Consider the following 26,861-nt stretch of genomic DNA (forward strand, 5'->3'; position numbering starts at 1 on the left):
TAATCAGCAACGTTTACAAGCGCTGAATCAATATAAAATAGATCTGGATAAAACAATAATTTATTGTAAAAGTAAGAACCTTAAAATGTAAACACGTCAAACTCTTTTGCAAGTTTTTGCGTTTTTTATTTTTTTATTTCTTTGTGATTTACTCATTTTTTTGATTTTTTCAATTTTTTTTTAGTTTGTCCCAATTTTTCTTTTTCATAAATTTGTTAATCAGATCTCCTCAAATGAAGCAATTCCTTTACATGTGGATTTGCAGTTCGCTCGCACTCATCACTGACCGCCATTTGGCTACCTATGACAATCGCAAAGCAATGTAGTTTGTTTCAATGACCGTCTAAGATTGTTTACTACAACAGATCAAATAACTTAGTACCCACTAGCGTACGCAGGGGGGGGGCCCATTGGGCCATGGCCCCCCCCCCTTAAGATGTTGTGTGACGTCACGATATTGAGAATGATGCTTTCAGTTTCTTTATGCTTGGGAATGATGCTTTCTGTCTAAAAAAAACTTGCCTAATTGTAAACAAAACTGAATTAAAAGAGCGAGTTTTGCCAATACCAAACATTCAAACATCTCAGCCAGGAATTAGCAACAAGAAAACGTAGAGACTTAGGTTTATTTCCGAAAAAAGCCGAAGAAAACATGATCTTATCCTTTTGCTATGCCACCTGACACCACCATTTTACAGGAATATTCATACCCACATTTTTGTTGAAAATACTCTCAGAATGCACCAAATTCAAAGTAATTTTTCAAAATTTTCTGGGGGAGGCCCCCCAGACCCCCACCGCTGGGTGTCGTCTGAGGCGAAAACACCGTCGGGCTTCGCCCGCCGGTCGTCAAACCCACCCTTCCAAATTTCCTGGCTACGCTACCGTTAATGGCCCCCCCCTTGAGAAAATCCTGCGTACGCCACTGTTAGTACCCCAATGTTTTTTCGAAAATTCTACAAATCAACATGTTGCATTCGTAGCCTACTGAAATGGTTGGAAATTGCAAAAAAGTCACATAACAATGAAATCCTGTTGAAAATATGAGCAAGAAAACTGAAAATGTAAAAAAGAAGACATTTGAGCATTTTTGGGTGTCCTCGGAGGACAATTCATTTTTCTTCAAAAAAGAGGACAAATCCTCTTAAAAGAGAACATATGGTAGCCCTAACTTACAGTCTTAGTCAAACGGTTAAAAAGACGACTGTAAAAAGCCCTAGCTTTATAAAACCCCAGCTTTGGCAAAGTTGAGCACTTTGATACCTATAAGTTTATGTTACTATTTATTGGTTTGCTAGAAGCAAAGGTTTGGATGCCAAGACTTCGTTCCATACTGCATACCTACTGTAGGCTACTGCTTCGTTCTATAATGTAACTACATGTAGCCTACATGTCGTTTTGTCATCTAATATTCTAAAACTTCTGTTTATTTCAATTCGTGCGAGCAAAAGAAAAAGATATCATTAGAGGTGAAACGTTGGTAAACTTTTAACTTGTCACCGTCCAAATAGCTTTATTAGCCTAAACACGAATCGACTGCTCTTTAAGAAACCTTTATCAATTCTGGACCAAGATTTTAAAACACAGTTCTTTCTTTGGATTCTGTTGTAGAAAAATCCTTCCTCAGAACCAGTTGTTCGTTGAAGCAATATTGCAATTCAGATACGCCTCGTGAAAAATAAAGAGATTGTTTGCCATCACAACAAACAACAATAAAAAGAACTTATTGATAGTGTATCAAGCTTCAAGAAAAATTTATCAAGTATTGGCAGCAACCGTGAGAAGTTTCAAGCTATAAACAGGTTTTAGCAGGTAGCCTACTGCCACTACTCAGCTATTTTCTTACAAGAAGCACCTGATCTTGGGCCCTTCGTTTACTAGCAATGCTATCAAAATCGATGTGAAAAAAAATAATTTTGCTAGTTGAGCAAAATCGACACATACTGTAACTCTTTTCGTCAATTTAGCTCCTGCCCGATAACAATAACTAGTTTGAAGTGAGAGGATTGTTTCCGTTTTGGAAATACCATAAAAAAAGAAAGTTTGATTGCATTTCGTCATCATCCAAGTAAAGTACCAGTTTCTTTCATAAATCGTGATTCGGGTAAGCTGATTACGTTTTTTATGGTAATATGTCACAAGCACTGACGTGCCTACGTTCATATCAGTCAATGATATGAATCAGTAGATTTATAAATAAGCTGCCAATATGGAAAAGGGGGAAATTGCTCCGAATGTGTTGTTTTGGTAGTAGAATTCTGGTGCGATGTGTTATTATCGGTTATGACCTGAAGTAACCTCTGATGACGAAATCTGTATTATGTAACGTGTTTTCTGGAATCATTTTCCCTACGTGACCTTCTAGAGACTTCTGTTGTTTACATTTAAATGCTACGTGACCGAACGATGGTTCTTTATGATGTAACCTTCTCGAAGTTACTGGACTGAACAGCCAACTATAAATAGTGGTGTAGTTTGTGTAATGATTATTCTGAGATTATTATTATGATAATTATTATTGAGTTGGTTATGAGAGTTGTGCTATGAGTTGTGGATTGGTAGTTGATGCAGAAATTAGAGTTATTTGAGAAGCCGTTCGTTAAAGTTCTTCAAGAAGTCAGATTATCATTTCGCTAGTAGAATTATTCGACATTTAATTGACTGCTTTTCGGTTTGACCCATTAAACTACGTCATTGAACCTTTCCAAGTCTTTTTCCTGGTAAGAGATAGAAAGAAATCGTGACAAAGTATTACGAAATTGTAGGCCTAAGAGTGCAATATAATGAAATCTTCATTGTTCATGTTGAAATTATATTTTTAAAAAGAGACATGCGCAAAATAACCTTTCTGTAATTATTACATCCCATTCAAAATAAGAGCTGTAATACTTATGAACGGGTTCAAGTCCCAGTCTCTAGGGCGTAATACTCTATCAATGTCAAAATGTTGAGTTGTTAGGACCGTGCAAAATCCTTGCGTAAGTGAATCATTTCTCTCCTCGAGCACGCTTTAACGTTTTCATTTTGTCACTTCTAAGTTTTTCCAGTCTCATGCTATGTTATGGCAAGTGATATTGTTTTTGTGCTTTGATGGTCGGAAATAAAAAAATAAAAAAACATGATGATGAATTCTTGTTACACTCGATTGCCGAGAAACATTGGTAGGCTATTGTACACTTGTGTATTTGTTTTGATCAATAAATTACAAGACTAGCCCAATACCCCCTGAAGACATCTTTTATGGCTGAAAGCGAAATTTGCCATATGAATTTGCTTAACGAAAACTAACTAGCCGAACTACTAGAACTGTTTTGTGTTCATCCCAATGGGCTTAGCCTACTTAATCGGTTCTAAAATTAAGCAAAAATCACATGCAACCTAATATCGATAAATCAAGGAAATCACGTATTGTGGACGCGAGAAATAGCATCCACACAATAAGTGCAACAAGATAGCACACTTCCTATTTTTCATTCTTTAATTTCACTGTCAGTCCACGATGCAAACAAAAACAGCCAGCATTAGGATACAGATTTTTTCATTCACGATCAATCGTAGTAGCCTACTGTGTTCCTGTAAAAACATTTTCACTAAAAGCATACCTTCATTCAAGACGTTCTTGAGTATTATTTATCCTTTGAGTGCAGTAGCATAATCCAATATATGCATGTGAAGATTAAACTTTACGAAGCATTTTGCAGCCTCATAGCGTAATGCGATTAAACCTTGATGCATGTGCAAACTTACTGAGAATTATGTAAATAAAGCAAAGCTTCCATAAAAAACAACATGATCATCTGGTGTGTTTCTGGCTTCTTTTGTACCTACTGCAACCTTGGGATGTCCAGCATATTTGTATCAATGTTCACATAGGCTACTTGCTAACGTTTAAAGTATCGCTTAAAGTTGCTATCGCAGTTGTACAGCGACAATAAAGAAGCCATAACATTATTATTATTATGAAAAAAAGGATAAACATTTGATAATATTATTTTCCACTTTACAACTGCAAATGCGAGAAACATTGTCTTGGAAATTTTTATAGACTGAATAAATCTTTGAATCGTAGGCTTACTGATTGATTGAATCTTTATCCTCGTACTGGGAAAGCTCCTTGCAGAGCTTAATCCTGGCAGTTTCACATAGCCTACTTGTAATGTACAGGCTTTGAATCACTGACGCAAGCCCGGTCACCGAGATTGACAGAGTGAAGTTTCCGATTGTTCAAATGTTGTTGCCGGGGAATTATTCCATCCATTAGATGCCGCTGAATGGGGAGCAGGTGCGTTGCTTACGTGCACACCCCGAGAGTCGAACTAGCGCCGCTTGATCTTGAAGCTTCTTCGTTCCAGAAGTCACGCGCTAACCAACTGAGCTATCGGGGCAGACACTTACTGCTTTATTGCCTTATTTCGCTTTAGTAACAGTAGCCTACTAATTCTTTGTGAAAGCTAATAACTGCTTATGCGAATCTAATTTCTGTCACTGTCATGTACTTTTTGTTCAAAAGAATGGTGTAGGCTCACCTTGTTTTGCGAAGAAGTTTAACTCAGACTGGAACTACGGTACGGAATTGAACCGATCACCCAACCTGCGGCCATTCATGTAGCCTAATAGCGGTCTTAGAACTTGATAGAAATTTACTTGAAATAATGTTAATACCCCCATTCCAAGTAAAAATAGGTTTTGCAAGTTTTAATGCGCTTAAATATAGGCCTACAAGCAGGGCCGTTAAGAGGATAATTTGGGCCAGGTACCAATGAGATCTTCGGATCCCAAATCACAAAAGTTCCAAAAGAGAGTTCCAAAAAAACGCACTATATCGATGAATATAATTATAGTGGTTTCTTCAAGTTCCGAGGCTGTTTGGGGAGGCTACGGGAAAATCACTCCGGCCTGGGTCTAAAAGTACCCCCTGGATCCCCTTGTCAACGCTGCTGCGCACAAGTGATTCTGGCATTGAGTAAAACCTCACTCAAGAACACGATACAAGATTATAGTACAAAGCATCGATACAAGATTATACAAGATTACCTCACTCACTCACTCACTCAAAACCTCACTCAAGAACACGATAGGCTACAAGATTATAGTACAAAGCATCGTGAAAAAACAAATTATTAAAATCTTTTTGTGGAAATGAAAAAAATGATTTAAAAGTTAATTTTCTTACAACTCTAACTTTTGAAGAAATCTAGTTTTAATTGCATAAATTTAATCAAATGCAAAGTGTTGGTCTTAAACGAAACAACAGTGTATCGGACCATAAAATGTGCAAAACAATGTTGGTGCCCTTTAAAATCACTGAAATTATGCAACTTAGACACTCGATATTGGATTAACCTTGCAGAAGATAGCGATGCGTGGAGGCTCACTGTGCATGAGACCGTCTCCAAGTATGAAGAATCGCGTATCCCAACCACGAATAGACAAAGCCGTCCGAATTTTCCATCATCACCGGTGGCATGCTTTACATGTTATTGCTGAGGTCTCGCCTGCCAATCACCCATTGAACTTTTCAGCCATAAGAGGGCGTGCAAATGATATGATTCCTACGGTTTTGATTCGGAAACTTCTTTAAAAAGCACTGCCATATGTGAAGCAATGGAAACTTGTTTCAACTTATTGAAAAATAAAAATAAAACAACTCAATTGTGAAGTCTTTGAATAATAGACTTATCCAACTCCAAGTGTGGCATGCGTTTTGCTTCCGGATTTTTCTTTTTTAAATCCAATTGCACGTAGGGCTAATAGTCTAGTAAATATGGCTGGTGTGCAGCGAAGCAAAAAGCATCTCTTCTTCTGTTGGAATGTCTTTGTCTCAAGGACATATTGAATGCTGTCCTACTGTGTGTGAAATCAATGGTTTCAATGAATGGTTTTAATCAATGCATTCCTCGTGTCAAATAAAACATACTTCAAAATCAGATTGATTCGGCTCAACAGAACAAATCGTTGAAAATAAGAATTTCATTTACAGCAAACAAAACCAAAGTTGGCCAGCCAAGGATGAACTTTGTGCTATTGTGGGAATAACGTGATAATCAGGGGTATGCAAACTAGCAATACTGTTGGGTCAAACAAACATAACCAGCTTGGCCCGCAGGCCACAACTGTGTTTCAAAAAATGACAGCAAAATACATGTGCTACTATAAGCAGACTCAATCTCAACGTAGGCAAAAGTGCGGCAACATACTATCTGCACTGTCAAATCTAGCCTGTATCCTTGAAAGGAACAATAGCCTATATTGTCTAGTGCTGGTACTTGGGCTTACTGGAAAATATTTATTTTTAACTAAACTTATATTGTAACGAATGTACAAGCAACGCATGATCACGCACCTTAGCACCTACCTCAAGCCTAGCTAGCCTAATTTCACACTGGTTGAAGTTGCCACACAAACAATAGAGTTTACTAAACGTTGCAAACTTGAAACAAGAAAATCGTTTAGCCGGCCACACATTATTTTAAATCTGGACCTTTCCGCTGGCCAAAAAGTTTAAGCTCGCGGGGCAAGGTTTACACACCCCTATGTTAAACTATAAAATTTGAAATCTTTAAAAGTTACTTTTGAACTCCACATTCCAAGATTGAAGACCTCGCCTTTTTCTTGTTTACATAGCAGAGTGCTCATCGATTGGGCTATTGTAGAACAAACCAAGTTCTATTGATCGAAGAACGTTGAATTGTTGTCATTTGGCCACACCGCTTCTTTGTAGACATTTGGATGCAGTTCATCGGAATATTGCAAAAACAGATGCAAAGAATGGGATTTTTGTCTACGCTTTCAACAGTTTTTTTATGCACAGTGTAGGTGGGCTTTGTTGTGTGATCGTCATGGGATAGATCGTCTTGCCAAGACTTAGATAACACGTCGCAAGATAACCACATATGATGAGAAGTCAGAATACCCAGTTTCATTTGCAATAGAATGTTTCAACCAAACAAGCAATATATTGTTTAATGACGTAGACATGTGTCAGATCTATGTTAAAACAATGACCATATGTCTACGTAGCCTATACCAGAAAAATGAGGATCGGGTGTAGCCTACCTACCTTTAACAATCTTCAACCAAGCTAAAAAAGTAAAGAATATCATTTCAATTCTATCTCTAGCAAGAATTTTTAGTTCTTGTTGAGGTCAGGACAAATGTAATATTCTTTACCATTTTTAAAGTTTACCGATTTCTGTATTTTGCAACATATTTTCAAAATCTTCTGTGAGATATGTTCATAAGTTTTTTCGAGCGGCAATCCATGATACCTAATTTGAATTTGCTTATCTAAGGATAATTTATACTCAATCTAAGAATCCTAGAAAAATGTACGAGCTAGGTCTCACATAGAAACAGTTTTAAAGTGCAAAGGCTTGCGCTTCGCCAAATTTATTAGGGCCATTTTTATTTTGACCTAAAAAATTTTTTTTGACTTTATTTTTATCAAATTTTGACTTTATTTTTACCTAACGAAATTGCTTATTTGTAGAGGCCACAGTTCTTCCATGAATTGATACCAGTTACCCAAACATAATATTTTGTCAATTTCAGATCCAAACGTAATATTTTGTCGAAAAGTCAAGGTTTTTATGGATTATAAAAAGTGCGTCGTGTTTTTCGGCGATAGGAAGATCTTCACAAATATGTCTAACTTTTGCTGAAGACGATTTAGCTTACTTAGGCATTTTTGTTTTATAGAGTATCAGTATGCTATTCCTAAAATCCAAACTGTTGATTTTCGAAAAGACTACGTTTGTGAAGAGGGAGTGTTTTATAAAAATTATGAATACGTAACAATGAATAAACAATTGGCAATTTGCAATAAAAGGTACTGCTGATCCGTGGGCATTGTGGCATATTTCCTGCTTTTATGGGTTAATATGGTTTAATGGTGTCGGTGTTACGAATGTTACTCATTTACAATGCTTCCACAAAGATTTTGACAAAATTACTCTCAAGAAACACAAAAAGTTTCTCAAAAGCCATAATTTGACAAATTTTGACTTTATTGAAAATTTTGACTTTATTTTGACCTATAAACTTCTTAGAAACAGCCCCCTAGGTGCTGAAAACAACTTTATTCTTGGATTCGTGGACAGACGAGGTCCTTAAAAAAATTGACTTTTGCGGGCCCTAGTAATAATGTTTTCAGATACTGACTTCACCATTGTTTGATATCATTATTACTCGACTCCACAGCTCTGGATATTAAAAAGAGATGTGGAGTCGGAGTCAGAAGGATCTGGCGTGTCCGGAGTCGGAAATCGTTAAAAAATAGGCCGACTCCGGCTTGATACAAAACAATGAAAAATAAAATTTTGTTTGCAATCTTTTTTCAAAATATTGTTTTTTGTTCTCTGTATTAGGCCTACGTTCTAAATCTAAAACTTCACTACAAATAGCAGTGTTTGTTTTTGTCAGTTGTTGTGAAAGTCGCCGTTTCAGTTTCGATCACAAGTAGGCTAAAATTAAATTTAAGAAAAAAAAAACAATAACGGTTGGAGCGTTACCACCGAGTTACAGGTAGCCACTTAAACCTGGTGAAGTCCAATTCAACTGTGACGGAGTTTTATGCTACCAAACCGGTAAGAGCAAGTGAAACATTTTTGTTTGAATGATTTTCGTGAATGTATCCTCCAATTTTCAACCGTTCTGCTCGGAGTTCCTCATCAATGCCCAACTCAAGTTACACATGGAAAAAAACTTTGATACTGACTCTGATGCATATAATATTTAAGAGGCACGTAAGGATTACAATTTTATTCGAGATTTAATAAGGAAATGTCAATTATGCAAAAATCGTATTATTTTAATGATTTTTGTAAATGTGTCCTCCTTTGAACCGTTATGCTGGGAGTTCCTCATCAATGCCCAAGACAAGCTTCACATTCCTGGAAAATAAATTTAATAGTAAATCTGATGCACATAAAATTTAAGAGACACCTGTTGAGAATTGTAGTTTTATTTGACATGTATTGATGAAGTATCAATTATGCAAAAATCATGTCATTTTATTGATTTTCGTGAATGCATCCTCCAATTTTCAACTGTTCTGCTGGGGGTCCTCATCAATGCCCAACTCAAGCTGCACATCTCGGAAAGGAAATTTAATACTAACTCCAATGCATGCTTAAACTTTGACAGAAACGTGTTGCGAATTATTGTTTATTTGAGTTTTCTTTCAGCAGCCTTGCAGTTATATTACATTTTTTGATGCCGCTTTTTATGGATTGTTTTTTAAGGCGATTGTCAAAACTTATTTTGCCGGAATGACCGAGGAAAAGTTTGCGAAGAGCTGCGAGGATTTTGCAGGTTTTTGAAAGCCGAGGAATGTCTCAAATTGAGCTTGGTATGGGTAGGCCTACGTGTTATTGGATTGGGAAATCTGGGTGTTGCAAAGGCTTAAGTTGATCTGCGACCACAGAGTCACAGACTGTCCAACCAATTGCAAAATCGATGTGATAGTCACCGCCTTTGTCCGTAAAAGTAGATTGTGAACGTGCTTCCATAATGTTCATTTTCCAAACTGTTTTGTGCAAACATAACAAAAAATAAATCCAGTTCGGTTTTCTACCCTTCACAAAATTTTACATGAATCATCAAAAATATCTTTTGGTACAACTGCTTTCTGTCTACGTTTTTTTTAAATTGTTAGCTTTTTTACAGTACTTCTTTCGCTTTTTGAAAGGAGGGGATGAGAAAAAAGGTCTGGTGCGGCGGGGTTTGATGGACGGAGCCACAACACGTTTCAATAAATTAACATCAGCTTGCTTCAAAAACTTTACCACAAAATCAGTTTTACTGTTACCATTTGGGCCAGCAAGCATTAAGGTGAAACTGAATTGGTGCTGAAACCGTATGTTCATTTTCAATCGTACAAAAATGAATTGTGTCACTGTTTCAACAAGCGTTTTTCAGATATTAAATCTTTGTATTGCATGTTACACCAAAGTTACGTTCCACACATAACATCACAATTCTTGAAAAAGAAACAACCCTGAAACATAAATCTGGCAACCCTAAAACTAAAGTCATAGACACGCCTCGTTCCACATGATTAAATCAAAAATGTGGCAACCCTGGAGCTAGAGTCATAGACATGCTTCCATTCACATGACTGAAACATAAATCTGGCAACCCTGATTCTGGAGTCATAGACACGCCTCGTTCCACATTACTGGATCGTAATACTGGCATCGTAAAATCTGGCAACTCTGGAGCCTGAATCAAACTCTGATTACTTGTTTATTCTCTATTTTTTTTTTTTTCTCTATACGTTTAAATTTTGGCGGAAAAATTTACCCAAACTGCCATTGTTCTGCTTCAACATCTTTTGTGATGTCAACATTGTGGTGTTATCATAGAAACAAACAACAATTCATTGTCACGCATCAGTGATCATTCGAAATATGTTTGAATGTGTTTGTTTGTTCTTTTATGAGTCACAGGGTGGCGAATGGAGGAGCGTAATCCCTGCAGCTAAACTACTTCGGCGATTTAAATATGTTAAGTTTTAAAGTGTTAAATGTCTTTAACTTTCATTCTATTTGCAAAATATTCAACTATCTTCAAATTAGTTTAATTTTTTCTTGGACGGACATGCTTCTTCAAATTTAATTTTCTGTGAAAAGACGTTTCCCAAACAGCAGCAAGTTTATCTGGTCCAGATCTTTATCAGATCCGGTACGGATCTAACAATATCTTTACCAGATCTGGACCAGATAAAGTGGTTGTCTTGGTTCTAAGTAAAAATGATATGCCTGTGAACTATTCAGAAGATAATTTCACAACTGACGTAACTACACGACCATGAAAAAGTATTTCTACACTTACTTCCATTTTCGGGAGCGGTTGGTTCCCAACCAACTGTGCAAATAAGGATTTAGTGCAGAGTTGAGATATGCTAATAGAGTCCCAACAACTGGCAATGTTTCACATAGGTGCGACTAAAAAATAACAGTTAAAAAATTTAAAATACAACGCCAGATTGTACGACGCTGTTACAAAGGAGGATATCAGGAGCGTAGGCAGCAAAAAATGTCGGGGGAGGAACAAACAAGTATTATTGCACATTATAGGGTGGCTCGTTTTTGAACTTTTTTTTAAATTCTCTCGGGGTAGTGGGGAAATGGTGCCAATGAGTGAGAAAACGCTCATGACAAAATTTGACATTCGTTAGAAATTGTCTTCAGCCTCCTCATGGGGCCAAAAAATCGAAAAATGGGGTCAAAAACGAAATTTTTTCCAAAAATATTTTTAGTTTGGGTAGATACAATATTGTTTAGATATATCTTTATTATGATATTATGTTTAGATATATATATATCTAAGAAAAAAAATTTGGAGTCATTTGAACTATAGATGATGAACTGTTTTATTTTGATCAACGACGCACGAGTACAAAATAATTGACACGGCGAGAAGAACACAATAAACATAGCCAGGTCAGAGACTTTAAAGAACCGGCCTGCCACGCCCCATGGAGGCGGGGAGCGGCGTGATTATGGGGTGGCGATGCACCCGGAAGGGAAGTCCACCAGCTTAGATCGCGGGGGCCAGGCTGGGGAGTCTAGGTACCTGTGGAAGGAAAGTGTGGAAGTGCAGAAAAGTGAAAAGTGTGGAATGTGCAGCTTCCTCACAGCTTCTGAAAATTTCTATTTTACTGAAAATTTTGCATTTTTGTTTGTGGTTACATAATACATAATTGCGTTAGACATTTTTCCAACTATAAAACGTCATTGTATTTCTCTTTATAGACCTGCCCTGAGCTGTTGCGTCATCTTTTAATGAAATTGGGTTAATTTGGTAGGAAAAAGTTACGTCTTTTATTTGAATTTAGCCTACGTCACTGACGAAGTTTGTAGTTACGTAACCACAAACAAAAATGCGAAATTTTCAGCAAAATGGAAATTTTCAAAAGCTGTGAGGAAGCTGAAGAAATAGTTCAAATGACTCCAATTTTTTTTGTTAGGTTAATTAGATATATCTAAATAATATTGTATCTACCCAAACTAAAAATATTTTTGGAAAGAATTTTGCTTTTGACCCCATTTTTCGATTTTTGGGCCCCATGAGGAGGCTGAAGACAATTTGTTACGAATCTCAAATTTTGTCATGAGCGTTTTTTCTCACTCATTGGCACCATTTCCCCACTACCCCGAGAGAATTTAAAAAAAGTTCAAAAACGAGCCACCCTATTGCACATGTCAGTAAGCCAGGCAACGAGTTGGTGAAAGCAAATCACTCAGAGGAGGATTTCATGGTTTATCTCTAAGAAAAGTTTGAAATTAATATCTTAAAATTGCGCATTTTTGAAAGTAGCCTACTTTCACCCTAGATCCATAGTAAAACTCTGTCAAATGAAGCTGTAAGAGAAAGTAAAATGTTTATTCAAAATATTTTTGGGGCGAATTCCACCTTTGCCCCTCTCCCCCCCCCTGATTACGTCCCTGGAGACTATGGAATAAGCTTCTTATTCGAAACATTTTTCTTAAATTAATGATTGTGGAAGCTTCTGATTACAAATATGTCAAGTATTTGATGTTCGCTAAACCAATGTCTAATTAGGGGAGGGGGGGGGAGTAATTTTAATTTCAACTTTAGCCCTGATTTTAGAATACAACAAGACAATCTAAGACCCTTAGAATTTTTTTTTTAATTTTCGTCCAAATACCTAGCTCCCTGCTACCACAAAAATTATATTTCATGTAAAATTGCCTTGTAGTGTATTGACGTTATTCTTGTTTATGGCATTTAAAGTTCAAATATTATTTGCTACTGTACTAAAGCATATCAATGTTGTAAGACAGGACAGCCTCAAACAGTTTTTCTGATATTGGTTCATCGTAAAACCCGGAAAAATGATCTATTTCGATTTGTGCGCATGACTACGCGCATGCGCAAAACCATACCGATAATACAGATACTTTGTATTGAAGAAATACAGTAGAGAATAGGCTACCACGTTAAATTAACCCAAGGGTATTGTACAGATTTTTCCATTCAAGTACGCCTTCTTAAGTAGCCTAGCCTAAACGTATCATTCTTACAAAAGTACAACTTTAAACCTTTCTTGATGTGACTTATTGCTAAATTTGTAGTCACTGACGAAACCACACTTTTGTAGTGAAAGCTTCACAATACACTTGAATTTATCAATTTAATGCGGTATAGCCTCCTCTCTACTTTTTTTTACTAGTATTAGTTGCAGTACGCATTTGTTTGGATTATTAGTAAATTCAAAAGAAAATTGAAAAATTCATTCACAAAGTTTTATTTTTCGAATTTTGTATTGAGTTACCGGTAACAAATAAAACAAAGACAACCATATTCACTTAAAATCCATTTCGAAACTTTCACAGGCCTTTTGCTCTTTTGTATAGTGCATGAAAATTTCTGTAGGCTAATATTACTTTTGTGCGAATAGACTACATGATAAGTCTACTCCAAATTAAAGTGCCTGATCATAACATGTTTATAATTGTTGAAAAATATAATAGTTAAAGCTTTGGTAGAGATTTTGCATTTTTGAACCATAGACAAGCAAAACAAAGTAACCTTAGCGGGTTTAATATAATGTATTACATACAAAACAAAATATCTAACATAATGAGTCAAACGTTTTCGACACGACACGTGTCCTCATCAGGAATTAAATCTGCAATATAAGTTAGCCTGTGCAGCCTTTTCTCCCACGATAGAAATAGTCTATACTTTGGAGCCGTATATAGCCTAATGTTTCTTACAACCACGTCGGATTTTTCATGGAAATATTTACTTGAAATTTTTTTAAAAGCTATAGCCGCTTAACCATGTTATATGTTGTATCATAAAATCACTTTTGTACAATGTGAAAAGTTTAATGACAAGATCCGTTGTAGCCTAGGTCATGTCCAGGAGTAGGCCTAATGTACAGTACGGTATGCAAATTAGTGATGGTTGCTACCACTGCTAGAATAGACAGTGATGGCATTGGCAATCGCCTACTTGTCATTATGAAACAAGTCAAGTGAGCATCTATGGATATTGGATAGGGTCAAGGCAGTCAATATCCATGGTCTAGTGTTCTTTTGATGGAGCTTTCTGAATAACCACCTCGTATCGGCAAACATCCATTACAACAACTTGCTGTTGAGAAGCATCGAGCACCAGTTGTCAGCCTGAAGTTTTCAATTGATTGTTGCAGCCGAATCACACCAAAGGCAATCCAATCTACGTGACTAAACTGAAACCAGCAGATAAAATAGACAAGTGGATGAAGAGGGATTGAGTGTAGAATCTCAGAATGAAGGCTTGAATCGAAAGTGCAAGTAAAATTTTGCCGACAGAAGCCAAAGACGTTTTATCAGTTAAATCAGTTATTATAACAAGCTAAAACAACTTTATTTTTTTAAAAGTAGTTTTTGGAGATAGGTTTTGGTCAATTTGCGAACGCTCAACTACAACCAGCTTCATACAAGCTGTTTGCATTAATGTCACGCTTTTGCGCATGCGCGTAGTCATGCGCACAAATTGAAATGACTACTTTTCCCGTGTTTTACGAAAACCCTAAGACCAGAAAAATACTTACGGCAGTCTTGCGACATACCTAATGTGTTGTAGTACAGTGGCAAGCAATATTTGAACTTTAAATGCTATAAACAAAAAGTGACGTCCATACAATATTAGCAAACAAAACAAACAAAACGCAAACCTAATTTTCAGGGTAGGGAGGGGTTTTTAAAAGAAAATTTCAAATTTTTTCCAAAGGTCTTAGAATGTCCTGTTTTATTTTAAAACTCGGGCTAAGGTTGGATTTGAAAAAAGTCGATTAACACTCCATGCCCCCTCCCCCACCCCCCACCTCTACTTTAATATAGACAAATCTATAAAATTTCAGAAGCATTAAATTCTTTGACCAACCAATTAGAAATGCATATAATATTTACTTACACTACCACCCTTGATTCCATAGACTTTTGCTAAAAGAATAGCATGGAAAGGAAGCCAGCACACTACAAAGCTTCCGACGAGGGCTACGCACATAATCGTTACTCGTCTTCGGTTTTTGTCTGATCGAGAAGCTGACTTCTTTCTGAATTTCTGACTTCCCGGCTTCAATTTTGTAGCCAAAAGCCGAGCAATGATTAAACCGTAGCACATGACCATTATCTGCAAAGAAGGTTAAATTTTGTAAAAATATGAACAGGCTAAATTTCGGCAAAGTTTGATGATACTCCAATCATGTCCAATGTAGTTACAGACTATAAAAGATTATAATTATTAAAGAATATTGCAACTCAGGCCTAAATGTAGTTCAGTAAAAAAAAAAAATTCCCAAAGAGTGTTTTTTCACATCAAGTATTTACAAAAATCAATTATGAACCAGAGAATAATTTTATTCTAATTTTCACATGATAGGCCTAATTTTTAAACAAAATTAACTGAAAATATTACCAACACCGTAGGTTAGCTAATTGGCCTAAAATTGAGAGTGCCTCTTGAAATTGTGTTTGCTTGTTCATATACCGGGAGTGTCACCACTAAAAAAGCATAATATATACAAAAATTTCTATCACTGCAATTTTTTAATGCAATTTTCACGAAATTGTAAAATTGTTTATCAACTTAATGCAAACTGTAGCGACAACATAAAACACAAAGAAATATCAGAGAAAGTCTGCTCATTTAAGCCAGCTGATTAGACAACTGGTGCAATTAGGTCAGTTGTTTTCAACCTTTTCCACCGGAGCCTAATTCAAAAGCTTAAATTATATAAAGGACCGCAATAAAAGAAAACAAGTCATAATGTGAAGTTTGATTTTGGCTTTGACTTTTAGTAAGTTTTCGAAACGCCTAATCGGGGATAGCCAAAAGTCAGAGGTAGCCTAATTTTGAGATGCAGCGCAAAATCTAGTTAAAACCATTTTGTTAAAAAGTGCTTCACACACGTATGTTGCACCAAAAACAGAGACATTTTTCTGTGCATTGGCAATCAAGTTAGGATACTTTTCTTCTGGAACTCGACTCCAAAAGTAAAGTAATGATCACATTGGAATGCTTGTGTCAGCTCCAAATGTGACTGTAAGTTTATCAGCGCCAGCTGAAAATCATCGGACCGATGGCTACGCCTATTACCATAAATGTTGCAAATATTTTCATCAGAAACAGAAAAAAATGATATCATAAATGCCACTTTTAAATTCATCAATCATGTCGCATAACAAACCTAGTATATCTTTTGGATGATCCGTTGACTTGGTGCTCCAAAAGTGATGAAAAATATGTCATTAAACCACGTGCAAGCTGCGTCTTCCAAAGACAAAGATTTACAATGAAGACAGACACCGTGTCGTACAAATCGTGACAGAACTTGACCTTACCTTGTAGGCCTATATGAAGCGATTCTGTAGAGGTTTTTATTGTTGAGTTGTCTTTTGGTGTAGGCTTTTGCTAATTGATAGACTCTTAGTCTCTAGCTACAAGTGGATAATTTATGGTTTCTGTCTAGGGGTATGATTGCCTACAATATTAAACAAGTTAAATCTAATGTTAAATACATTTTTTCTTAATCAAAGTTACAACCTCTTACTTGAGAAATTGAGAAATACTTATCCTGTCTAACTCTAACCAATTTAGTTTATTGCGACGGGTGCCAGAAAAGCGACATTCTCCCGTCGTGATTTTTACCTTCTTGCTCGAGAGTCGTTCGGTCTGTTTTGTTTTTGAAAGTCTGGTTTTAGATGGAAATTCCTTTGGCTTATGTAATTATGTTACCAGTATTTTTAATTCCCCACTTAGTTCATAATATAGTGCCTTTTTATCAGTAACAGCCTACGGATGAGGTGAGCTAAATTCCGTGAGAGTGGCATTTGTTAACAAGAAGCGTGACCTAAATTCCGTGAGAGCAGAATTAAAGTTTTGAATTTTCACAGTTGAACTACATGTACAAATTGCAATTCTCATAGATTTCTGCCTAAGGTTGTCATAATTTAAATTTGTTGGTTAAAAACATGGTAGGCTACATGTTACAATTCAAAGACTAAAGTGTGTGATTACATCCACCATGAATGCCAAATCACTAATTTTTCAAACTTCTTCAAACAACTTAGTAGGCTATGTCTTTTCAATTAACTTTTTAAATCAAAATAGGCCTACTGTATTTTCACAACTGATTCTACCTTCTCGGACAGAGAAAATGGCTTTTAGCCTACACAAATCAGAATAAAAAAATGTTGCTTTCTGTTCTGCGTTGACTCACTATTGCAGTTAGGGGAAAGTGGTGTAAATTGGACCCTCGTGTAAAATGGACTCCGGCTGATTTGAGACTAATAGCCGTATGTGACGTCACGAATATCACGTGAGATGGAAGAGGTTAACAAGACAACGTGGTAGCAGTTGTGTTTGATCTCATTTCTTTTGTGGCGTAGTTACGAAAACGTAAGTAAACTATTAGGGGTGCTTGATCTTATTTTTGCTCATGCGTTATTTCGATATAATCGAAGACCAGAGGCAGGTAGGAAAATAATTTGAACGTTTCGAGACAACTACAACATTCACATACACTGTACCATGACAGTATTAGACTGTTAGTTTGAGATGTTAGTGATGATGGCGTATTAGCGATCTTTCCAGGCTAGATTGGAGGACAGGAAATCATCAGCCACTCAGCAGTCTCGTCGTCCAGGACCCTCAGACCATGCGCACCGTGTGGAGGCCGGTGGGTTAGGCAGTGGTGGATGACATGGTCTGCAGTCTGCTCCGTGGCACCACACTCGCATTCTGATGAAGGAGCCAGGCCCCACTTGTGCATGTCCGAACGAAAGCGGCCCACGCCAGTTCGCAGGCAGTTTAGCCTGACCCATGCAAGCCTTGCGAGAGACATCCAGGGGCGCCGGAAGCGGGGGGGCAGGGGGGCGGATGCCCCCCTGCCCTCAAATTTTCTGCAGATGGAGGGGCAGGGGGGGCAACGGTGCCCTTTTAAAGTCATGTAAGCAACTGCACATTTTGCAATATAACAAGTTCTGCTATTCGCTTTTAGCCTAATAATAACCTTTCATTTTTGCCTCAAAATAATATTTACGGCAGAAAATTTTGCAACACAGTACAGGCCTTAAAACTCGTTTTTCTTTCGGAAGCTCCTTCTCGGCGGCCAAATCTGTGTGCTTGGAGGCCAAAATACAAAATAAAAATAAGGATAGCACAAGTAAATAGAATTGAACTTGCAACAATGTTAAAATGATCACTTAGCGTTGTTGAAGTCTGGGCCTGGGCGACGTCCTACAATAGAATCGTTGCACCACGCAATAACTGCTTTATCGGGATTGTAATCCAGTACTGCGGGACCATCTAACGACACTCGCACGAGTGTCTCCAATGTGGCTGATTTTAAAGAAGTTCGCCACTCCCCTAGAATTCTTTTTAGCAACAAAAAACAACGCTCGACATGATTGTGTTGACGATGACGGCAAGGTAATAAAATAAGTATTTCAATGATGTGAAGGACATTACTAAAAGAAGCATAATTTTTGCAAAATATGATCAAAAAATGTTTTCCCCTTGGATGTCAACTAACTTAGTTCCCCTTTTTAACAACGATTCAATGTCCGACAACATCGAATCGACATAAAAACGACAATATTGCCAGCCGATGTAAATTAGCACTTCGGATTAAGACTTTGTTAAGATAAACGTCGAGAATTACAAACAAGACTTACAGCGCTGGTGATTGCAGCTGGATATATTCCATCAATATCCCCGCACAATGCAACAGTGGCGATTATGACGCGCTGACCTAATTTTGCGTCACTCTTTGATACTACATATTTTCGACAGTTAATCCACGACCATTCTATTGCAAAATTAAATAATTGGTTAGAAGAGACCGGCGGCCAAACTTGGCCGATTGAGGAGGTAGCACCGGTGGTCATTCAAGCACTACTTAGCGGCCATGGCCGCCGGCTGCTTTAAGGCTTGACAGTAGGTTACATCATTATAACATAGCATGATGCCCTTCTTTGTATACCGGACACTTGTAGGCTATCATTACTCAATACATAGTGAGATGATAGATTAGCATTATCGCTATATCTTAAAACTTGACAAAAGATTTGCCTTTTAGTAAAAAAAGTGCCCTTTTTCGTAATCTTGCCCCCCCCCCAGTCAAAAATCGTTCCGGCGCCCCTGGAGACATCCCTGGTGGACGGGGATCGGCGTCTGGTATGAAGTCACGGAGCGTGGAGGTGTGATTTTGCCACTCCGTGTTCCACATGTGGTTCGTCCAGTTTGCCGCACTTAAACCAAGTTCTTCTGCGTTCTTAAGTAGTTGTTGTGCGGCAGGCACAAAGGGGCGTCTTGATTTCAGCCGCTGCTTTATAGGTGGTGGTCGCTTGAATGTTGCATGGAGTAGATGGTCGGGGTCCAGAGCGCGGCAAGCGAGAGAAATCGTGGCTCCTTTACGGCGTAGCTCAGCGGGTTGGATGCCTGCTAGGATGGGTAGGTAGTCCGTCGGAGTGGGACGCAGGCATCCAGTCACAGTACGCAGTGCGTCGTTGATGGCGGTATCAATCTGGTGGGTGTGAGAACTACGACACCAGACCGGCGCGCAGTACTCAGCGGTGGAATGAACAAGGGCTAGGGTAGCTGTACGAAGAGTTTTAGCACTAGCTCCCCAGCCGGAACCCGCCAATCGCCTCAAAAGTGCGACGCGTGTTGATAGTTTTTTGCGCAGTGACTCCAAGTGCCGGCGGTACGTGAGTGACCTGTCCAGGGTTATGCCGAGGTATGTAGGTTTGGCACAGTAGGGCAGGCGTTCCCCATCAATGTTGATGTTTATCTCATGCTGTGCCTCCCGGTTGTTAAAGTGGTAGGCCGCCGACACTGTCTTTGACTTGCTAAGCTGTCTTTAATTTGCTAAGCTTCCATTTCTGGTGGTATGCTGATAGTGTTTGCATGTCTTGGCTGAGGTTCCTCTCCACTGACTTCCAGCTTCGTGCTGAGTGCAGGAGTGCCAGGTCGTCTGCGCAAGCATACTTCCTGGAGATGGTGGGGGGGGCAAGTCGTAGGTGTAGGCTATATGTTGAACAGGAGAGGAGCCAAGACTGAGCCCTGCGGGACGCCGTTTTTAAGTCGGCGTAGTCTGCTGCTTCGACGACCGCTACCGGTTGTGAGGGTAAAACTGCGGTTTTGCACAAGTTCCATCATCATATGGACCATGTGTCTGTCAGGGAGCAGACGGAGTAACTTGCAGGTAAGGCCGCTATGCCATACGGTATCATAGGCAGCCGTGAGATCAACAAACACGGCGCCAGCCTTCTTCTTAGCCGAGAAGCTGTCCTCAATGTCTTGGGTCATAAGTGTGACCTGATCTACGGTTGATCGTCCGTGTCGGAAACCAGCTTGTTTCACGGGGGAGCTGCGGGTCTATTATTGGTTCGACACGGGCGTAGATGAGTCTCTCGAGGATCTTGAAGGGGATGCAGAGCGGTGAAATTGGACGGTAGCTCTTAGCGTCCCCTGGGGGCTTTTTCGGCTTTGGAACTGCAACCACAAGGGCTCTTCTCCAGATTCTGGGAATTCTCAGGTGGCGCAAACAGCAGGAAAGGAATTCTTTTAACCAGGACTTTAAAGAGGCAGCAGCATGGAGTATCAACTCCGGGCATAGGTGGTCAGGGCCCAGGGCTTTACCTGGCTTTATGTGCTGGAAGGCGGCGGAAAATTCTTCCCGGGTGAACTCACCCAAGATGTTGTCCCTGTCTGGAATTGTTACCCTCCAGAGGTCCGTCATTTCTTGTAAGACGGATCAATCTGATTCACGGTCTCTCGATTTGTATTTCCCGTTCTCCACAAGTTGTGAGACGATGGAATTTGCTGAAACGGGACATTTCTGACGAGATGCACGTGATCTGCCGGTTAGGTTGTTCAGTGTACTCCATGCTATGCGGCTGGAGTGCGTGAAGTTGATTGATTCAACGGCTTCTGTCCAGCGCTCCTTCCTCTTTGAGTCCAGCATTGCCAGCAGGGCTGTGGCTGAGCTGTTGGTGTCATTGCCCTGGGGGGTGTGGAGGAAGTCGGAGTAGAGGCTTTCGCACTCCTTATCCCAGCACGGCATGTAGGTATTTCGTCGGCCACGGGGGATGGATTGTTTTGCCGCTGATGTGATTGCATCACAAAAGTCCTGGTGTCTTCTTCCACGTTGTTGGCGTGAGGGGATGGGAGATACTGTGTGGCTTCGTTGGTGAAGAGGCTATAGTCCTCACAGAGCCGAGCCATTCTGAAGTTCCGTCGCTTAACAGGCTTGCTCGGCACAGGCATTATGAGCGTTGGAGCCTTGATAATCGAGGGTCGATGTTGGGACCTGGGGAACTTCTTTAGCACACGTCTGTCCGGTTGGCAATTATCGGGGTCATCAATTGCGAAAGCCAGATCGGGGTTTGTACCAGTGTTCCAGCATCCGGAGAAGAAGCTCGCTGCACCCTTGGGATCGTGCAGTAGGGTGAGGTTATTATTGGCTGACCATGAGGCCAGGCTTTCTCCGTCGGTGTTGGTGGTGTTGTAGCCCCAGTCAACGTGGTGGCAATTAAAATCGCCAGCATAGAGGCTGGGTTGGGGGAACACTGGGATGGCTGTTGGTGTTAAGCGTGAGGGTGGTGGCTTATAGACATTGATGATGTGATAGCCTTATATGTCTATGCATAGCCACTCTATCTCCGATTGGGCACTGGATTGGTCTATTGGCGCCCAGCTCAGTTGCTCATGGACAAACGTGGCGAGGCCGTGTTTCCTGTTGATGGTTACGCCTGCGAGTGTGAAGTTGGGTAATACCAACTTATCCACTGATGATGTGCAGTAGGGTGGAGTGAATTTCACTTAATGTTTTTGATTTTGATTTAAGATCTTCTAATGTTGTCTTTAGGCCTAAAAAACAACTTCGAACATAATTTTGGTTCTCCTACCCCTAAATTGACCCTCCTACCTGAGGTCAAAGGTCACACGAGGTCAAAATTGCTCTATCTCCACTTCTACTAGTGCTACAAATCTGTTTAATGGCTTAAAAGATTCAGAAGACCCATATTTCTATCTATTCTAAGAGAACTTTTTTTCTATTGCTAGTAGAATTTGACTAAACAGCAAAAATATAGTTTTTGTGGTATTTTTGCTTATACAACATTATATTTAACGAACTTCAACAGCCAAAATAGTAAATTTCAGCAATTGGTTGGATTGTTATGTAAGAATCACAAAGCTTTTCACACAGCACTGGAAAATACCGACCTGCAGAAAAATTTGTCAATTATAGGGTCAGATGGAACCACAATTATGACAGGTAAACACCATTGCAGCCTTGCCACTTTAGAAAAGTTGTTGAAAAGGAGCGATCTTCCTGGCGTCAGCACTACTCACTATAGAACAGCGAGCATTGTGTTTCGCTAACCATACCGGTGTAGCCTCCACACTAGCCTTCAAGACTTTTCCAAAAACATGTGTTTCTCGGCAGTCGAGTGTAGCAGGAACTCAGACTGCCGAGAAACATTAGAAAAGTTGCTGCAAAGACCTTCGCAATAGGTCATCTGTCTCCTGCATAGCAACGAACTGCCTCTCAGGCATGTCTTTATAAGCACTTGGATGGAGTCTCTTTAAACTCCGACTCGTTTTCAGGCCCAATTGGCAAAGAGCTAAATGGTTTAGTGTCTGATTGGCATGTGGTTAAGTTTAAGCCATTATCTTCTATTGAATTTCCTCAATTGCCAAAAGAAGTTATGGAAAGTTTGAGTTCCGATCAATTTTATGCATACCAAATTTGTTTGGCTGTCATATCTGGAAAACTTGAGAATGACTTAGCACAGTTTGAAGTAGATGGCTTGTCACATGCAAGATGGTTGACACTTGCATGTCGCATTTTGAGATACTACACTTCCCAAAACAAAGCTGAGCAAAATTTTGAGAATTCTGGTACAATTATGTTTAAAAGTTTACTTCCTAAGTTGGTTTGATGTCAAGCTTAACTCTAAGATAAATAAAGTAGCTGTCAACTATTTTCGCATGCTCAAACGAATCAACCAATTTCCCTCGAAGCAAGCAAGAGACATTGCATCAAAAACTTTGATACGTAATGGCTTCTCAGCTCATCCCGAAAACATTCTTCTTTCGATGATGGCTGACGATGATGATACAATTCGATCGCAAGCTGTCAATATTGTGCTATCGCTACGCAGAAGCAAAGATGTTGAAATGACTCCAGATGATGAAAGTGCAAAGGTGAAATCTATTGCAGAGAGGGGCAGTAACTGTTCGAAAATTTATCAAACTGGAGATCAATATCAACGCCGAGTTCTACCACAACATAGTAAATTTTGATGAAATTCATGTCACAGAAACCTCCCGCAACCAAAGTCATGAATGATGATGCAATACAAAATTTCAAAACAAACAAGCTTGAACTTGATCACCCATGCCACAATCAAGCTGTAAAGCGTCAAGTGAAGCTCGTAACAGAAGCTTCCATGCATGTGGCTGGGTTCGAAAGACGAAATGGTGTGATCTGGCAAAAGATCAAATCACGGAAGTTGATGCCCTCTTTCAACACCAAAAACCAATTTTACTGCTGAATACGATTGCATAAAAACCACTTGTTTTTTCGTTATATTTACCAGAGGCATAACGGGAACCTAAATATGAGAGAGGAAAAATATTTTGTGACATTTTTGAGTGTTTAAAAGTGCAATTGGATTTTCATTTACAAGCAATGGGATTTTCATTAGGTGCTGCTTGACTTGAAGACCTGTCGTTGGTCCCTTCGCAGCCTTCCCGTTGTTGCTGGTTAGTTCATGCTCAATTTAAATTTTGATTGTTTGTGTAATAAATATTATCGTACGTAGTGTGACTTGTTGGCAAAAACTGTATCTCTCTCTCAATAATTTCATGCCTTTCAACCATTGAAATGTCATCTTAAATGCATCAAAACATTAATTTCATACTTAGTTCAAACTTTAGTTCCTCATCAATGCTACAGATAAGAATATTTCGATGTTCAATACACTTATTCTCAAACAACAATCCAACCAATTGCTGAAATTTACTATTTTGGCTGTTGAAGTTCGTTAACTATAATGTTGTATATGCAAAAATACCACAAAAACTGTATTTTTGCTGTTTAGTCAAATTCCTATTAGCAATAGAAGAAAATGTTCTCTTAGAATAAATAGAAATATGGGTCTTCTGAATCTTTTAAGCCATTAAACAGATTTGTAGCACCAGTAGAAGTGGAGATAGAGCAATTTTGACCTCGTGTGACCTTTGACCCCAGGTAGAAGGGTCAATTTAGGGGTAGGAGAACCAAAATTATGTTTGGGGTTGTTTTTTAGGCCCAAAGACAACACAACACCTTAAATCAAAATCAAAACATTAAGTGAAATTCACTCCACCCTAATGTGCAGTGGGTCTCCTGGAGGAGAATAACGAGGGCCTGATGTTTTGTGGCCAGATACTCGATGATGCTGAGCTTGCTGGCCGTAATGCCCTCGGTGTTCAGCTGCAGTACGGTGGGTCGTCGGTACTTTTCGACAGAGGAGCTGCCGCGCCCTGAGAAGGGCGTTTCCCTATCCACCCTGCGCTGAACATGGGCCTGGTTTGCTCGAGTGTGACAAGCTTCGTTTCGCATATCTTTTTTTTTTCTTGAATATATGGTACTGACGGGAGGGACCACGAGAAGGTGCTTGTTCTTCCCCCCCCCCCCCAGATATTAGTGACAAGTTTGAAAAAAATTTCAGCTAAGGGTTGTGTAACATGGACCCCGATAAAATGTGTAATTTGGACCTGTTGTATAAGTAGACTCAAGATTAACCTAACATAAGGCTTTATTCACTTAAAACGAAACATTTGAAAATATAAGTACAATACAATAAGATACTCTTTACGTATAGCTTACACCAACCCACAACCACTTCACAGCTGACAACACTAATTGAATAAGCGTCTACAACAAAAGAGAGAGAAACTAAATTAGGGCGTTTGCTTTTAGCAGAAGTCGTGAACAGCAAACGGCGAGGAAAGGAGTTGATGCTCAAGGCAGAAACTGTAACAAGAGTTGTTCCTCTCATCACATTCATCCTCCCTAAAATATTACCATAAACACTTGCAAACAGGTTTATGCACATACAGTTCAAACGTATGGAAAACATTCATAACGATCTACAAGTTTTCTTATACGCGTGGATCTCCTTAAGGTAGTTGGAGGAGTCGGAGAGGAATGAACAGGAGTAAGTACATTAGATTCACATGAAAGGTCAAGATCACGATCAGTATTATCACAATTATCAGGAACATCACGTGAAATTTCAGTAGAAACATCAACGTCATGTTTCTGCAATGAGTCCGCCGACTCTGGCAGTTTTGCGTCAATCGAAACATTCTGCTCATATGAAGACTGCCCTATCTGTGCAATATCTCTGAGCGATAGCCTACTGTTGTTTCCCTCCCTGTAGGGAATCGAATGCGGGCATAGTTTGGAGTGGCATGAACAAGCTCCACTTCCTCAACAAGTAGATCGTATTTAGTAGAGCGACTATGAGACTTCTGTTACGGCCAATCTCTGTACAAATCAAACGTCATATATAAACCGTTAAGGTCTACTGAATCTTACGTCATGGAAATTCCTAAAACATGAGCCAAGATTGCACCATCGTTCGTAAGACTTGTATCACACCTGTTGAAAATTACTTCACAATGTTTCACTATGACGTCACAGTACTGCGTACGTGAGTTTGAGATATTGCAATGTATTCTGGTCATTCGTAAAATGATTGCTTGAAAGTTGGTTGCATATTTAACTGTTTGCTTAGTGCTTGCCAGCTGGACGAAAATTCCGTCTTTATCTAAGTAGTTTGTTCTGTAGTGACAAGTTTTAGTGGTGTACGGCGTTGCATCCCGATTTCGATAGCCGCGGGCTAATTTTACAGGAATACACTTTTTGAATAGACGTTTCAAAGAGTGTTTCTTTTTCGGTCATTACATACAGACGAACGGATTCGGGAATCTTACGTTACAATTTTCCCACGAAGAGATTATGGTTTACCGCTGTGAGCATAAATAATAAAGACGGTTCTCTGGCTAGTGTTTGTACGGAAGCACAGGCAAGACATAAATAATAAAGACGTTGCTTGTTAGCTGGTAGGCCAAGAAGCACTTAGAAGCATAAATTATAAAGACGTTGTTGTCAGTTGGAACTTAGAAGCACAAAGAATAATAAAAGACGAAGTTGTTGGTTGGTAGTCTACAGAAGCAAAGAAAATTAAAGACATTTCTTCTCGGTTGGTAGGCTACTGAAGAACTTTAAGCTAAAAAGTAAAGACATTTCTTCTCAGTTTGGTACTGAAGAAAAATAACTTTGACATTCATTGGCAAGAAAGAAGATTAAAGACAATCCATCTGTGCTTGAAGATTCAAGTGGACGAATCCAAGCAAGTTTTGTGGACTTTTGGACTTCATATACTCGTACAGCTACGGTATTGTGCATTTAAATTCTTTTTTGTATTTTTTACGGTCTTTGCAGTTAAGTTTTTTATAACTTAATTTTGTGTGTTTGTGTAACTTAATTTTTTAATTGTTAAATTTAGCCCCAACATTTAATATGTCTGCACTCGGTGGCGACAGGGACTCGACCGCCGTCGACTCGACTGAGTTTAAACCTGATGATGTTCTTTGCGGTCGGGCAGGCCATTCTGGGGAGGGACCCAGTAACGATGAGGCTAAGTCAGTTCGAGAGGCCCGGCATCTTAGAAGGGATATTTTGACTCAAATTGGGAAACTTTCTGTAGCCCTAGGTTCTTTGAGTGATAGGCAGGAACTGTTAATTTTTAGATCTAAGTTATCTACTTTAGAAGAGG

At 39.0% G+C, this 26,861-nt stretch overlaps 1 protein-coding gene across 1 annotated transcript in view; it reads right to left on the bottom strand.

Moving 5' to 3' along the window:
- Positions 1 to 8,770: 8,770 nt before the first annotated feature.
- LOC145766878 (somatostatin receptor type 2-like) overlaps positions 8,771 to 26,861 on the bottom strand; it is a 56,965-nt gene continuing 38,874 nt past the window's right edge. The window contains exons 7-9 of the mRNA XM_082578582.1: positions 14,932 to 15,150; positions 10,834 to 10,946; positions 8,771 to 8,891 (exon numbers count right to left, since the gene is read on the bottom strand). Coding sequence (XP_082434708.1) covers positions 8,846 to 8,891; positions 10,834 to 10,946; positions 14,932 to 15,150 — 378 coding nt within the window. The 3' untranslated portion in view covers positions 8,771 to 8,845. The remainder of the gene's footprint in view (positions 8,892 to 10,833; positions 10,947 to 14,931; positions 15,151 to 26,861) is intronic.

Source organism: Aplidium turbinatum, chromosome 1 (genome assembly GCF_918807975.1).
Source record: "Aplidium turbinatum chromosome 1, kaAplTurb1.1, whole genome shotgun sequence".
Lineage (NCBI taxonomy): Eukaryota > Metazoa > Chordata > Ascidiacea > Aplousobranchia > Polyclinidae > Aplidium > Aplidium turbinatum.